General features: G+C 50.8%; 4 protein-coding genes across 4 annotated transcripts; all 4 read right to left on the minus strand.

Annotated features, from left to right (window-relative positions):
* Window positions 1-269: 269 nt before the first annotated feature.
* BO94DRAFT_509304 (high affinity methionine permease) lies at window positions 270-2,561 on the minus strand (the record flags this gene model as incomplete). The annotated part of the gene is made up of 9 exons (XM_025609695.1): window positions 270-507; window positions 626-878; window positions 938-1,074; window positions 1,139-1,407; window positions 1,466-1,652; window positions 1,703-1,778; window positions 1,833-1,928; window positions 1,985-2,224; window positions 2,303-2,561. The coding sequence occupies 9 exons, from the start codon at window positions 2,559-2,561 to the stop codon at window positions 270-272; spliced, it is 1,755 nt and encodes a 584-aa protein (XP_025471441.1).
* A 938-nt stretch (window positions 2,562-3,499) lies between these two features.
* On the minus strand, window positions 3,500-5,790 carry BO94DRAFT_509308 (aromatic amino acid ammonia-lyase; the record flags this gene model as incomplete). Its single annotated transcript, XM_025609696.1, has 3 exons — window positions 3,500-5,445; window positions 5,502-5,602; window positions 5,672-5,790. 3 exons carry the CDS (start codon window positions 5,788-5,790, stop codon window positions 3,500-3,502), a joined length of 2,166 nt encoding a protein of 721 aa, XP_025471442.1.
* A 1,804-nt stretch (window positions 5,791-7,594) lies between these two features.
* Window positions 7,595-9,479, minus strand: sclB (putative C6 transcription factor; the record flags this gene model as incomplete). The annotated part of the gene is made up of 2 exons (XM_025616979.1): window positions 7,595-8,716; window positions 8,850-9,479. The coding sequence occupies 2 exons, from the start codon at window positions 9,477-9,479 to the stop codon at window positions 7,709-7,711; spliced, it is 1,638 nt and encodes a 545-aa protein (XP_025471443.1). The 3' UTR covers window positions 7,595-7,708.
* A 2,065-nt stretch (window positions 9,480-11,544) lies between these two features.
* On the minus strand, window positions 11,545-12,129 carry BO94DRAFT_531615 (uncharacterized protein). The gene is made up of 2 exons (XM_025610940.1): window positions 12,095-12,129; window positions 11,545-12,026 (listed from the first exon to the last, which is right to left on the minus strand). The coding sequence occupies exon 2, from the start codon at window positions 12,012-12,014 to the stop codon at window positions 11,736-11,738; it is 279 nt and encodes a 92-aa protein (XP_025471444.1). The 5' UTR covers window positions 12,015-12,026; window positions 12,095-12,129; the 3' UTR covers window positions 11,545-11,735.
* Between the last annotated feature and the right edge of the window lie 2,804 nt (window positions 12,130-14,933).

The raw sequence follows: 14,933 nt of genomic DNA on the forward strand, positions 1-14,933 counted from the left end.
CATTCCTTGCTATTGCACGAAATCACCCCACTTGTCAACTAGACCAAAAGATTTAATGCCTATCTAAGGACTATATAGAGTATAATATTCTTGATATTCCATTTACTGTAGCATTTGTTATACTTTGGTGGTCATACATACCGCTCAAGAAGAAGGACAAGAAAGAGGTCGAAGAAAGATATGATATCGTTTAGTTCTAGATCTAGTTTGTGCACTATCCTGCCCTACCAAGGAGAGAGAGAGAATCCGGAGAAAACATTCCTGACTGTTCAGGCATTTAAATCCGATTTCGTAAGGACTTCCTCTTGAACGACATTTCTTCTCATTGCCCGGCCCGTGGCATCGTGTTCCCGGTCCCATTCTTCGACTTGTGGAACGGGAACGCGGACTAGCTTATGGGCTGTTGCGTCGCCGCCGACGGTGATGATTGTTTGGCGGAGTTCGTATTTGCCTAGGCGCGGGAGGATCTTGATCCACAGGTAGTAGTAAGCTCCGCAGGCGGCGATACTAGAGAATTATCATCAATAATTTGAGTTTCATCTTGAGGGGGTGACTGAGGGAGGTTTAATGAAGTTGAGTAAAAGGGAGAGAGGGGGCCAAGGAAGGAAGGAAAAGAACCACTTACATCGCAATTCCAACAACGCAATACGTCGCATACCAAAAGCTTACGTCTCCGCCGTCTGCACCGGTGCTGGGTGGATACCATGGCGCGACGAGCATATATAAACTCGATAAGATGGCGAAACAGACTGATACTGTCCAGGCTCTGTATCCGGAGGATGGGAAGTTGAGTCGTTTGCGCCGGTGTCGGGTGATGAGGATACCGACTGCGAGGAGGAAGTTGAAGGCGTTGGAGGGGTAGATGCTTAGGTCGACGACTTGAGGCAATGGATTAGGATGTTGCTTGGGGGTGTTAAGAGGGGCAGTAGGTACGTACTGAAGTTGAAGGCGTCACCGGCTGGAGGCGCGAGGATCATGATGACTGTAAGAGCCCATTTGAGGAAGTATGGGCCCAAGGGTGTTCCGAATGGACGAGTGGAAGTCCAGAACTCGGTGAAGGGGAGGACGCCTTGTCTGTTACATGTCCGCATTTGAGATTAGTGATGGATGTTGGTAGTAGAGGTTGGGTAACGCATACCGTCCGCATTCTCGCAGCATGCGGGATTGGCCGATCAACACGGCCAGAAGGTTTCCGAATGCACTGAGACAGATCAAGAAGTTCAGAGCTCTGGATGCACCTGACGTGCCAAAGACCTTCTCGAAGAAGAGACTCGCTGCTGTGACACTCGAGTTGAGAATCTCTTCCTTGCTGGCGGCGGAGAAGTAAGCGATGTTGACCAGGATGTACAGCACGGCTGTGAGGAACAGGGCAGCAGGCGCACTCCAGCGAAGGGTTTTGACAGGGTTCTAGAGTTTATCCGTATCAGCACGGTATCAGTCTATGATAAGAGAAGAGTAGGCGTACTGTGACTTCATTCGCAACGTTGCACGCATTCGAGTAACCGGCATACGAAAACATCACTTTCACCAAAGCATTGGTTGCCCCGTACACAGATGCTCCAGATGTTCCCGAGAAGGCATCACGGAAGTTGATCAGAGGATCTGTCACCGGGGTATGGCCTCCAAGGACGACCAGGCCGGTGATTCCGATGCTGTTTCGTTAGTTTTAATGCGATCAAAAGCGATAACTAGATCCACTTACAAGATCAAAGTGACCAACTTGACAATACCGATAGCGTTGGCTAGCCAGAGCGACCACTTGGTATTGAAGCTCAGCACTAGATGCAGTCAGCCCAGATTCACATCAATTTGATCCCATTGTTGGAACGTACATAGCGTAGCAACGGTATACACTGCCACAGCAACGCCCTTTTCCTTCCAAGCGGTCGTTTCTGCATCCGCCAACTTGAATAGATATTCCGCCAGCACTGTTCGTATACCATCGCATTAGCCCTGCTCATTAGTGTGATTTCGGGTGACATACCAACAGCATTACTGCTACTAAACGAGAACAAAACCGTCTGCATCGCAAACACTGTCGGGAAGAAGTACTTTGGTCTTGGGTATGCCTGTTCGAGATACACGACCTCGGAGCCCGATCTACTAGGGAAATAGGATACGTATTCCAAGTACACGGACAACACGCTCCATGCCATGAAGAACCCGATCACCCAGTAGAAGAGACTCAGGCCGACGGATCCGGCGCCGTCGAGGACGGCAGATGCTATATTCAGTCAACTTTGACTGTCTTCACGCAACAGAACTTAAGAGATACTTGAAAAAGTAAAGTAGAAGTACTCACGAGTCGAAAACACACCCGTTCCAATCATCATACTCAAGTTCAAGAATATAACCGTCACCGCACCTACCGAGTACCCCAGGGGAGATTTGGCCTCGATCGGAGCACCGCTCGCCTCTTGGTACGTAAGCTTGGAGGAATTGGCACCCCCACCGGCGGTAAATTGTAGATTGCCATCGTCAATGACACTGAGTCTGTCGCTGGATTGCTCCGAGGTCGCCTCCGTTTCCGTGGTTTTGGTAGTGAAGGGTAAGAAACCCATTGTGGTTGGCAGGGAGTGTCAATGGGACACAATGTGAAGTCGGCAGCTGAGTGTCTTCTATCTGCCATTCTTGGTGGTGCCCCGGAGTTATAATATAGGTACGGCGATGGACAAGATATGGGGGAAGTGAGGGAGGTGGTACAGGCACAATGCGATGCTCATTGCGGGAACCCATGGCGTGATTGCTTGTGGGCGATTATCTTGCATTTAGGGTGTTAAAATGAAATGATAAGGATGATGAGGTGCTTGCTTAGTTTAAGCGATGCGGGGAAGTTGAGATAATGTTGCATCTTGATATGATACTATAGACATTTGGTTGGAGTTAGAGAGACGATCCATGGTTGGGATAAGATCCGAAGGCTACCATGATTTCTTGGGCGCAGAAAAATTGCCTAGGCTCATTCAGCTTTCAAAGAGGTCCGGACTCCAGTCCCTGCGAGAATCGCATCTGGGCCGGAAATGCCGTGAGACGAGAGCAGCGGAGGGGAGGGGAGAGGAGAGGAGAGGAGAACGATTGCACGATAGCCGGGGGCGATGACAGCATCCAGCCGCTAAATCCACCAGACAGTCGCCATCTCGACTTCTTGGCCGCTTCGCATCTGTCATGTTGCATTAGTCTGCTTCGATCGACATCGATAACGGACTTTCCATGTTTTTTTGTCCGACTTTTTCGTAATGTCGCATGTCAGGAGGCGACTTCATGCGCATAGCGGACCGGTTTCATCATTTGCCTTGCTTCTGGAGAATCTCAATGCTTCACGATGCTGCGCATTCCATGCATGTTATTCCGATAGCAAGCCTAGGATCTTCGATGTGCGGTCACTTGAAATGTAATCAAAGCTCGTCTAGGGCTACCTAATAAATCTTGCAGGGCATAGAATTCAGCCCCTCCCACGCAGTCTACATGCCATCTCCCACAATATATCATTACACACATATCAAATTCTGCTCATGCGTGCACGAAATACATTTTTCTCCAGGCAGTGACGGCACTTCACAGTATCCTGCTCTGCATTTCTGATGCATTCAACCGCTACCGTGTATAAGGATCCACGACGAATGGCGTCGTAGGCAATACCAACCACGTCGCCCATAGTAGGGAGGGGTGGTGCCGCAGCTTCACCAGATTGCTTCCTGTTGGGATCTTCCGGGCGCCAGAGTGTCCCTTCGGTAATGAAGGGGAGTTTCAAATTTTGTCGGACACAGGTGTACATCTTCCGTGACGCTTCCCCAAGGTAAGGGGTCGCATCCGGACTCTTACAGTAAATCTTGAGCGTTTGACGGTATATCTCAACCGCCTGCGAGCCTATGCAATCTATCCAAGACTGAATGATACTCGGAGAGACATCGGTAGGAGGCAGCTTCGTGAGAAACGTGGGCAAAATTGCTCGGGCGGCTCGATGAAATCGATCGCACGAATCGACGGACTGGAGCTGTCCTACTTGCTTGATAAAGGCGAACCAGGCATCCTTGGAGACGGTTGGAGAGACTTTGCTCCAAGCAGCATAAACTTTGAAGCTCTCGTTGAATATCTTCACAAAATCCTGTTCCAAAGCCTGCATGAATTGGATGTTTATGACACGAAGGTCAAGAGCCTGGCAGACAGAGACGAGATGAGCAGCTGCCATCTGCGACAGAACGGTAACGGCCTCCAAAGTGTATCGACTTGATATCAATGCGAGTGAGTTCAAGGCTTGGTTTCCCATCTCGGCGGTCTGGACATGGCTTCCAACAGGATTCGCGAGGAATCCTAGCTCCGACTGCAACGCAGCAATCAGAATATCAACCCCTTTGAAGGTGAATGAGATGCTCGGCTCATCAGCAGACAGATTAGGAGGTAAGCCATTGTTTTTGGATGGATCAATCAACTCGGTACACTGCGCAAAAAGCATACGACCCATGGACTGAACGGCCTGTCGAGCCTTTTCTACTGCGCTGGTAACCGACTTCGCTTGGAAGTTACCACCGTGTAGAATACGAGCACTGTCACCAACAGTGTCGATGAGAGGATTGTCCGTTACAGAGTTTAACTCTGCGGAAATCTGCTGATATGCTAACTCCAAGTCTTCAAGAATTGGTCCCATCCATTGAGCGGACGTGCGAATGGAATATCGATCTTGTCGCAGATTCCCGGGCCCAAGCGCATCTCCATCGTTGAGTAACTTTGACTGAGAAAGAAACCTGCACAGATTGTTTGCTGCCGTGGTTTGTCCGGGGTGAGGCCGGACTCTTGCGAAAAAAGGATCAAAGCTTTCGCTCATACCGTGTAAAGCCTCGACACTCATTGCTGCAAGAACCTGACTTACAGCAGCAAGGCCGAGGGTTTCGTGCAGAGCCAGACCACCTACGGCCGCAGAGGTCGCCGTTCCATTGACGATTGCCAGGCCCTCTTTCGCATTCAGCCGCACTGGTGGTATTGAGCTCTCTGCGAGAGCGAGATCGGCCCCTTTCACTTGGCAGTTCGAGACTCGGTCGCGCTTCCAGACGTAGATAGACGGATGTCCCTGCATTGCCCCACCGATGTACGATAACGGGTTGAGGTCACCGGAGGCGGATATACTACCTCTCAAAGGAACCCTAGGGGTGATTTGGTGCTCTATCATCTGGAGCAACACATCCAGGACCGACTGTCTGATGCCCGATGCCCCTAAAGCAAGGCAGTTCAACCGGATGATCATAGTTGCCCTGGTCCATGACTCTGGCATAATGGTGGCAGATATTGGGTCGTCCAGTGGGAGGACGTTCTTGTATTCCTTGTTTGCGACAACAGGGCTTGAGCCGTCTACTTTGATTCCAGCCTGAAGCATCTGTAGTAGATTTTCTTGCAGCTTGTTGACTGCATGAGTCGTAGTGTCTGCACTACCACCGAAGCCAGTATTTACTCCTACACCTTTCGATAAGTCATGCTTAACTAATTATCATTGGTTTGGAATGACCAACCATAGACTAGCTCCCCACCCGCAAGGTGTTTCTTCAATGCCTCCTCGGATCGATGCACTTTCTCACGAGTGCTTTGTGAGAGCGATATGCGTTTTCCGTACCTAACACGAAGTTAGCATCGCAGCGCAAGTACGGACTCATCTGGCGCTTTGAGAAGAACCGTGATATACCTCGCTCCTGCCACCACAGTGGCCAAGTCCAAAGTTTTGCCATCAAGGTTGCAACTAATGTTACTAGTCGTGAGAGCGTTATTAAGCGCGTACCAATGACGTATAAGCACGTTATTCATTTTCAAGGGGACTGATGTTGATGGTAGGTGCCCGACGGAGTTCAAACGAAAAGCACTAGGATTGATCCAGATCCAAGAGTTGGGTTTCCACTGGAATATATATGATTGCAGAATACATGCTGAACGTGACACATGTTGACGCAGAGAAAACAGCCCTAGGAGCTGTCAAGCTGCAGCTCCTACCGATACATTCCAGTGCGTGTGCATGTATTTGATTCATACTGGTCAGCTCATTCGAAAGCTATACCGCCTCAAAATTGCTATTTTTAGACAAATTGATAAAAAAGACCCATCAAGTCTGCAAGTGCCTTATGGATATTTCTCCGTAATATCAAAATGCGAGTAAAGCGTGGCAACGTGAGTAGTGGCAGGTTTCCTTCCTGTGAGTCTCTGACAGATAGCTTGCAGGTATGCTAATGAAGGAAATGATGGATTCTGGCCAGCGATTGGATTGATGGTTTCACAAACCCCTAGAGTCTCTGAGAATCTTGGCCCGGTTGAGTAGGTTGGGTAGATATCGATTCGAGTTGAGCCTTGCATTCACCTCAACGAGTGAATAATGTTGGCTAGATAGCACGGCATGAAGAACGATGGTAGCAAATACAATGCAGGATCAATAGCCCGATCAAAGCCCAAATGAACGAGATGAGATGCAGGACTCACCCCAGGAGTCAGGATAAGTCTTCAGGGCAAATCTTTTGTGGTCGACCTGGTCCGACGGACTATGTACGCAGGGTGGAGCGCAGACACTTTGTCGTCAACACAAAGGTGGGCCGGTGAACGGAAATGCAACCCCTCGGGTTAATAATGGGGCATGGAAACACACCTCCGAGAGGAGCTGTAGAAGCCGCACCAAGAACACGTCATGAGGCAGCCGATAAGGCGCACTTGATGGACTGGTGAAGCAATCGGGGGACGCTGGCCCAGAGCGACTGCCCCGGTCCCGTGACGGCACATTCTCTGCCACGGTTCTTGGAGCGAGTCCTTGCATTGCCCTCTACACAGGCCCCGATAAAAGTCTACAATCTAGTTGGGCTCTGCAGAATGATCTGGGCGTATCTAAGCGCCCGAGTGAGACATGTGGAGGCAGTAGATCCAGCTGTGCAACCCGCCGTGAACCCAGCTTATCGGCAAAATATACGAGATCGCAGATCATGAAAGGTGGCAAAGTCCCACGTCACCCGATAAATCACGCCTCCTTGCTTCGGACTTGCTGTACGGTTGTACATGGTTGGCTGTGGTGGTCTACATAAACTTCGATCCAGATGTCACCTGCCTTTTAAGAAATTGATCTTCACTATTCACACAACCATGCCCTGTACTAAAGTAGCTGCCCAGCAGCATGGCGGTGCTGACCTATAACGAGTCTGGCAAGGATATTAATTAAAGTACATTGGATGATGCTTCCCTTTCCCCCGAATACGTAGTGATAATGTGATGTTTGGACTCCACCCAACGCCGTCTATGACGATGACCAAAGCATTCAAGAAACCCAAGGTATATGTGTAAAGAAAGACAGCAGCACGCTATGCAGCAAGTACACAACAGACCAAGAAAAAGCAGAAAAAGAGATACCAGTATCCATGCGATGTGACAATATTTGACAAAGGAAATGCAACGTAGCTCGACGGGTCATGTACTTTTGTGCCAGAAGACTGGATGTTTGTACTGTAGATGAGACAAAGGAGAATGAATGGGAGGGAATAAGTGTGGGGGAATGGGTGAAGGTATCAGCGATCGTAGGCGAGCACACATGACACATAGGAAAGTGTACATTAAGATCATTATCTTTGTAGATCCCGCTACAAGCCTTGAATGCTCCAAGAGATGATATAACCACTTGAGCGGTCAGAAAAGAATGGAGTGTGCTGACCTCGACCGAGACCTTGGTGGGAAGTGGATGTGAAATGGACCATATTCAGTCGTTCACCATGTCGTCCAAGGCCATCTTGCGTCGCTTAGCTGGTCTGTTGCCTTCTGCATCGGCCTCATTCGCCGGCGGTTCGTCTTGACTTTGTACAAGCGACATGTGCAGTGAATGCCTCTCTGCAGCAGAACCAGTAGGTCCAAATTGCCGAGGAATTGGTTCCCCATACCCAAAGTCAGACACAGCGTGTCGCATCTGGCTATTGGGCGATAGTGGGTCAATTAAGCCATGTGAAGCCATTTGCTGCCGGTGCTCCTGCTGAAGAAACTCTTCACGTGTCCGCGGCGACCAAGCTGCTGGGTATGGATCGCTCAGGCGATGTCCTTGCGACGCCGATGCCGGCGTCCCCATCGTGGGGGGATATATAGGCGGAAGCCTCACCGGAGATTCCAAATAGCCTTCGCGAGGGTCTCTCGACATAGGAGATTCCCCCATCGACATCCGATTGGGCATTCGAGCACTTTCTGGATATGGTGAGATTGGGACGAAGGGTTGCTGATACTGGGGTGGCGTGGTAGCAGGGTTCATTCCCTGATGCGTGTACGACGACATCGGTCTTCCCACGCCCATGGGCATACGACCCGCCCCTAGGGCCGGGTTATACCCAACAGGCATCGGAACAAAGCTGGGCGGAGAAGCCGCTGCAAGGGACTGCGCGGAGCCAGAGGAAGAAAATCGTCGATGTCCAAGGCCCCTCTGCATTGTGATTGTAGGATCAATGGCTTGAGGATAGACAGACGCAGCCCATCTTTGGGGATGACCAGCCGAAGCCCTCATGGCCATCGCGCCAGCCTGCCCCCCAGGCATCTGTAGATCCGTCATTGGGCGAATTTCACGTGAGGATGTGGCTCTATGTAAGCTGCGTCTCGACTGGGGACCGTGTTGCTCTCCTGCTGTGGCTCTATTGTCTATGTGTGCTGCATATGTTCTCAGAGATGCTTCCTCTGCTTTCAAGGGCGGCCGCCCCCGTTTCTTGTGCGTGACATCGACACATGTTGCCTATACAAGTCAGTAATTGCGATTCTGACACGGCCGTTTGGAAATTGAAGGGGTCGCTTCTGGAGGATTTGCAGGGCGCAAAGGCTCTTCGATTTCAAGGTATGATGGCCGATCCAATACAGGAGACACTCACTTCTTTTCCCGACAAAACGCATCTCCGGCATGGCCGCGCTGGATCGCAGCCCAGGTGCTTCTTCTTACAGTTAACACATGCGGATGCCACATGAGCTTTGGTGCGTCGAGTGGGCTTTTGCGGCAATGCACGAGTCGTTGTTCCAGGAGGAGAGGTTCCAAAAGAAGGCTGTGCATAAGCTGCCGCCGCAGCTTGTGGTATGCCCGGGCCCACCAGCGATGGCGGAAGTCGCGATGACGGAAAGGTGTCGCCCACACTGAAGGGTTGTCGCAGTGTGTCGTTCCCTGACGCCGAGATCATGCGTTGCGCCACGGCCTCATGAGTAGACCCTGGAGGAAGGACCGGTCCCGACAGGCCAGCGGAGATGGAGGTCGTCGCCGTCACGGTGGTGACGGGTTGAGGGAGCTCTGGATGTCCGGGGCGTCTGGTGTTTCCAGAGGTCTCCAGCGGGTCGTCTGCTGGGACCGAACCGGACATAGAGCGAGGGAGTGGAAGATCCCGAGGGGGATACCGTCGAGCATTTGTCGACCGAGGCAAGTTCAACGGAAGCCGCTCCGGGCCCGGATTAAACCTGGGGTGTCCAAACTCTGTAGCGATGAAGGAAGAAGGAGGAAGGACTAAAGATTGCATCTGGTAAACCTTGGTTCCTTTGACAAGGGAAGCGCGTTGTTCACAAGAATGGGATGCGATCTGGTTTCGATCTTAAAGTAGGCAACATATCTGGCACCCAAAAGCCTTTTGTCGTCGTATAGTCAGTCAGTCGGTTGCGGTGTGTTGTTCAGTTGCCAGTCATCATTGAAACCACACGCTTGCAGTCAGAGGACCACTGGAGCTTATAATCAGTCAGTCAAGAATCACTATTGGAGGAGTCAGAAACTAGGATGCGTCGATCAGCGAAGGGAAGCCAGATCGTGACAGCAGTTTTCCATAGCTTCGATGGTCCCCATCCTGGGATGATTTATTGCAGCATGGTGGGCGATCACTGGGGCCCAGGGAAAATGCACAGAATGGTCATGGCAAAAGCAATAATCGTGAGAGCATAAAAAAGTAGATGCAAATAAAATACACCAGTTGTACCTTACCTTTCAGTAACGATGAGCGTAGGGCTATCCTTTTTCTTGAATTTAATTATTTTTTCAACCCTCTGCCCTCTTTTTTTTAATTATTATTCCGGCCCCCCTTTTTTTCCTCCCTCACTGTCACGAAGTATCTTTTCTTTCTCCTCGTATAAGATTTAGTGACTTGAAGGTGAACTGGCCCAATCCCCCCGACAGCAAAATGCGGGAACGGTGAACTATACCGGAAAGTGAGGCGTAAAAATCCGGTGGGATCACACTGCCTTTTCCCAACGAAGTGAGATGTCAGGGAGTAATATATGGGGAAAGAATTTCAGAAGAAAAACAGGACAGGAGTGGGTGTAAAAGGAAGGAATTCGCTAATAGGAGGTTTTTGTTTATTTTTATTTTTATTTTTTATTTTGGAGTTCGCAAGACCCCCAAGAAGTACAAGTTGTCAACGGCCAAGGGGAGAAAGAGGGAGAGGGAATCCGGCTGGGCGGTCTAGTTCCCCCGAGGCGTGGCCTCGTCGAAGAAAGGCATTAAAGGGAATAATAATAAGAAAGAAGATGTGATCAGAATTTAGTACCCCCGTCATTGCCCGCAGCTTGTGACAAGGCTTATACCGATTCCAACATGAAGGGAGCCTGTTTGCTTGGTTGACCCGTAGATGGAAACCAGAAGTGGGTAACTGGTGGCCAGTGCAACCCCGACTAGCAGCCGATAGACTTGATCTCCATCATGGTAGATCTTAATGGGGTATCTTTGGCTCCGTCGCGTCTGGAAATATGTAAGTATGGAGATTAGTGAGGTTCGGAGGAACGAGTGATATCAATGCTCCGGAGGGAAGAGGGGGATCCGGTTCGACAAGCTCGGGCTTCAGCTTTTTCGTCACTCTTTCAGCTTTATCATCAGTCCTGTGGATTTGATTGTCATTTCTCTTCGTTGGCTTGACCTTTTTTTTAATTTATTTTATCACCCCCTCCTGATTCTCATTGGTCTTTTGATCTGTGTCAATAATTCATTCTTGTTTGTTGAGAGGTTGCCATCAAGGATGGGATCATTTGTCCTGTCCGGCACGCTGGATCAGAAGCAGAGAGTGGCTTGCATACGATGGATGGGCCCTGGAAACTGGATGCCGCTGTCAGTGACACCGACCGAAAAGGGTTTAACGATTCCCAGAGGGGGAAGGGAAGAGGGGAAACTGGAACTTGGACGAGCACTCGCTTCTTTTCTTTTTTTCCCTTTTTCCGCTCTTTTCCCTCGGTCGTCAAGTTCGTTCGCATCCTCCTCCTGAGCTTTGGGGCCCAGTGCCAATCAGCTGGCCCGGAAGCAAGGCGAAGGGGGAGCCACGGATCGACATCGGCGCCCGCCCGCGGCGCCCATTGCCAATAGTCCGCTCGGTAGAAATGGGGGGGTGCATTCCGTCCCCAGTTTGACACGCGCTACCGAATGAGGCCTGTTGATGGGCCTTCGCCGCCAGGATTTTAAGCTCGTCCATCAATTGCATTGGGCGAATAAACTAATGGGTGACGGCGTGTGTTCGCTCTGTGTACCCTTGCCCCCTCCCCCATGATTCAGGATAAGACCAGAATGACATCCTGCCATACCGCTGGGAACGCCGAATGACAGGCAGCTTCGTCCTCTTCCGGCTTCATTTGGATTTTATCTTAATTCATTTTCGCCTCCCCCCCTGCCTTCTTTTCTCCCTTCTCTTTTAGACTGAGTGAGGGACTGAAGTTCCAGAAGAATATTCAGATCACAACCAAGGAAGAATAGACCCGGGCAAGGAGAAGAAGAACGTGGTCATCTCGGAATCGCTCCAGTGATCTCACTGCTCTTCTTTCCTTCCTTTTGCCCCCCTGGGACTTGTGTTCTTCCCCTCAGATCTTCGGGGTTCTCGTCTCATAATTGGGGGCCGTGGTTCACCAATAATATTCGATCGCCCTTTTTTTACCTTCCTACGTCGTCCCATTTCCCTCTTCAAATCTAGGTTGGTATATACTCCGTACGGACGTGTCGGAAATAGCGCTCCAAGGCAACCCCAATCCCCCAGGGCCAACAGGATAAAATGTCCGCGCTGCAGTGAGAGGGGTCTTGTCTTGGTCATAGGGCCATGTCTCTTTTGCTATGGCATGAGCACACATACGAGTAGAATTTTTGATATCAAATCGACGTGTTGTCACTCACATGGCTGACCGTTCGGGGTCGTGCAAGGGATGGAGGACACTAGGAATTAGGTAGGAAGGCATGATTGATGTATCTATCGTGAGTCCTCACAGAGAGCCTCCTTGGGCGATTGCAAGCTGCTCGATCGGGTTGGACAGCAGCATTGAACTGTGTGTCGAGTGCCTCAATGAATGACGCCAGCTCAATAGCCCGAACCACTGGACTGAGAGGCCGCAATTCTCCGCGTGGATTCTGCAATAGGTTATGCTGGGTCCCACCCACGCAGTGTAAATGGATCAACGGACCAACGGGTGTGCCAATTGAGGAATGTATGTGCCACATTCTGCGAGTGCCGGAATGGAAGAAATCGGCCGGTCGGCTCTTGGGGCCATGCAGGCCAACCCTGGCACCTACACTTTGATCCCAGTCTCATTATCCGATTTGAATGGAAGACACGAATATTGGCTTTAGTGGATAAAGGATAGTCCACATAAAAATGCAAGAATGTTCCAGTCACGATGCCACACCCAACAGACTAAAGTGCAGGAGATCGGTCTGGCCTGCAAGCTGGCCACGAACAAATGGAGGCGGATCCCGAAGGACGACCACTCCGCACAATGTCTAGCTATCCTCCAACGAACGGTTATTGTCCGGTCCGTAGGAACGATCCATGGTGGTGGTTACTTCCAAACAAGATGTGGCTGCTGCAGCGCTCTGGCCAGTGAGACGAGCCTGTATCTTAGGTGGTTTGATCACCTGAGCACCGGAAATTTTGCAGGGACCCCAGTGTCAGTGATGGGCGAAAGTAAAATGGCCCCTCTGATCCTCTGATGAACGGAAAGATCCACTGGGCTCGCCGAGCACAGAACACGGAACCAAGGCGCGTGGTGAAGCAGGAGGGGCCACTCAAACTAGATGAATGGACTCCGGACAACGGTTTTCCCACGGCATCTGCCTGTGAGCGTTAGCAAGCTGGTCCATCACCAACAAGAGACTAACTGCTCCTTCATTTTTTTCCACTTTTCTTTTTTATTGACCATTCTTCTGTTACTCCTTTGGGTTGGCCTCATATAACCCAGCTGGAATGTTATCTTAGTCCTACCGGTTTGCACCGAATCACGATCAACTGGGAGCCACTGCGGGGAATTTCTGGTGTTAACCTTTTGGGCTACCATATGACAGCACCGGCTTAGCCTCTCACCAAGCTCCATCAATGGGTCAATCCGAGCTCGGAGACAAAAATTGAGACCGGAAATCACTCTCGACGAGATGATCACACCTTCCTCTCTCCCAGCTCAGTGGTGGGTGGTGAGTGGTGGGTGAAAGGTGGTTGGCACATACTCCGTACGGGACGCGGGATGCCCGCAAGGGATCGTTCATTCAGCCTGATCCATCCCGGTTCGGCGCTAGGACAGAATCACCACTGCAAAGTGTTTCTTGAAGCCACCAGCACGATCTGCCTATTGGGGATCCGATGACTGCCACCGTCCCAATAGTTTAGGCGACCGACCCCCCATCTTTAAGCCTAAAGGGGTAAGGGGCCAGCCATGAAGGATGATGCACCATGCAGGCTGCAGGATGGACGCGTACGGAGAGATAGCTTAGCCTAGTATGTACTATAATCGCGGTCCCCGCGTCCCATCTGAAGGAAGGGCAGCCTTGGGGGGGTTATCCACTTGCATCATGAATTTGAGGAGCGAGAGTCGAGACCAAATAACAATCATGCCAGTGAGATTGTGAGCAGAAAGAAGGATTAGCTAGGAGAAAGACGGCAACGACGATACGGGATCTGCCATTTCCCCGTTGGGGAAACACGCAGAGCCCGACGAGGCAACGATTGGCGCGCACTATTTGTCATCCGCTCGAGGCTCAAACAGACTATCGCTCCCACTACTGACGCCGCACCCATACTAACTCGCCTCTAATGATAGCTCCTTATCTCCTCTGCTATCGATCTATCTATCTATATCGGAGTGGAAGCGGGATCCAACTGCCCCCCTCCGTTTCTGGCTGAAATTGGCTGGATAACATCCCTCCCCCGTTGGTGTGATTGCGTCCACTCCTGCTCCATAACGGGTCATCTCCGAGACAATAACGGGCAGAACGCACACTAAGAAGCTAACGAGTCAAAAGCGGGAAAAAGGAATAGTCAACAAAGTCAGTCCCGGCAAAGCCAATACCAGAAATCGCCGGTGTTGGTCATCGCTTCATACGGCGATCCAGCTGGTTGCACATCCGACCCTCCCACAGCAATTGCTAGTGCGTGTCCGGGCTACACAAGGAAACAATTAAATTTTCCGAGAAGGGTCTTCCCGAGAGGACCCTCGCCATGCTGGGTTTGCGCAGAGCGACACGAGGGGCAATGGTCACTGCAGGCGCCTAGAGTCGTCCTGCAGTGTATCGGGTATAACTGCTTCTTCGCCATCCCGTCCCGAGTCATGGGACGTCGTGATACCCATCTTGCCTTCTCTTTCCCCTCGCCCTGTGACTTTAGCTACATTATGCGCATGCTTGCTCTTATTCGATCTCTGTTCAGGTGCAATGTTGAAGACAACGGCACAACAATACTGTTGTCTGACCAGCGCTTTCCCAGGGCTCCGCATTTCTAAGAATCAATACCCTTCCGCGTCATGCAGCTTGCAGGTGGCAAGGCAAAAACCAAGGAAGGAAAAATCGGAAAGAAATGGTGACGGAGCAAAGGTAGGACCACTCTTCGAACGTCAAATATAACGTGCTTTAGACAAAATGCCACGCGATTGCTCGAGCAAGTGTGCCCGATCCGCTCCTTGGAAGACGCTTTCCGCTTCACTTACCGAAGTATTGGCCGTCGGAGGCTTCGTGCGTGTTGACGGCGCGTTGA

The sequence above is a fragment of the Aspergillus sclerotioniger genome, assembly GCF_003184525.1.
Source record: "Aspergillus sclerotioniger CBS 115572 chromosome Unknown BO94scaffold_4, whole genome shotgun sequence".
NCBI lineage: Eukaryota > Fungi > Ascomycota > Eurotiomycetes > Eurotiales > Aspergillaceae > Aspergillus > Aspergillus sclerotioniger.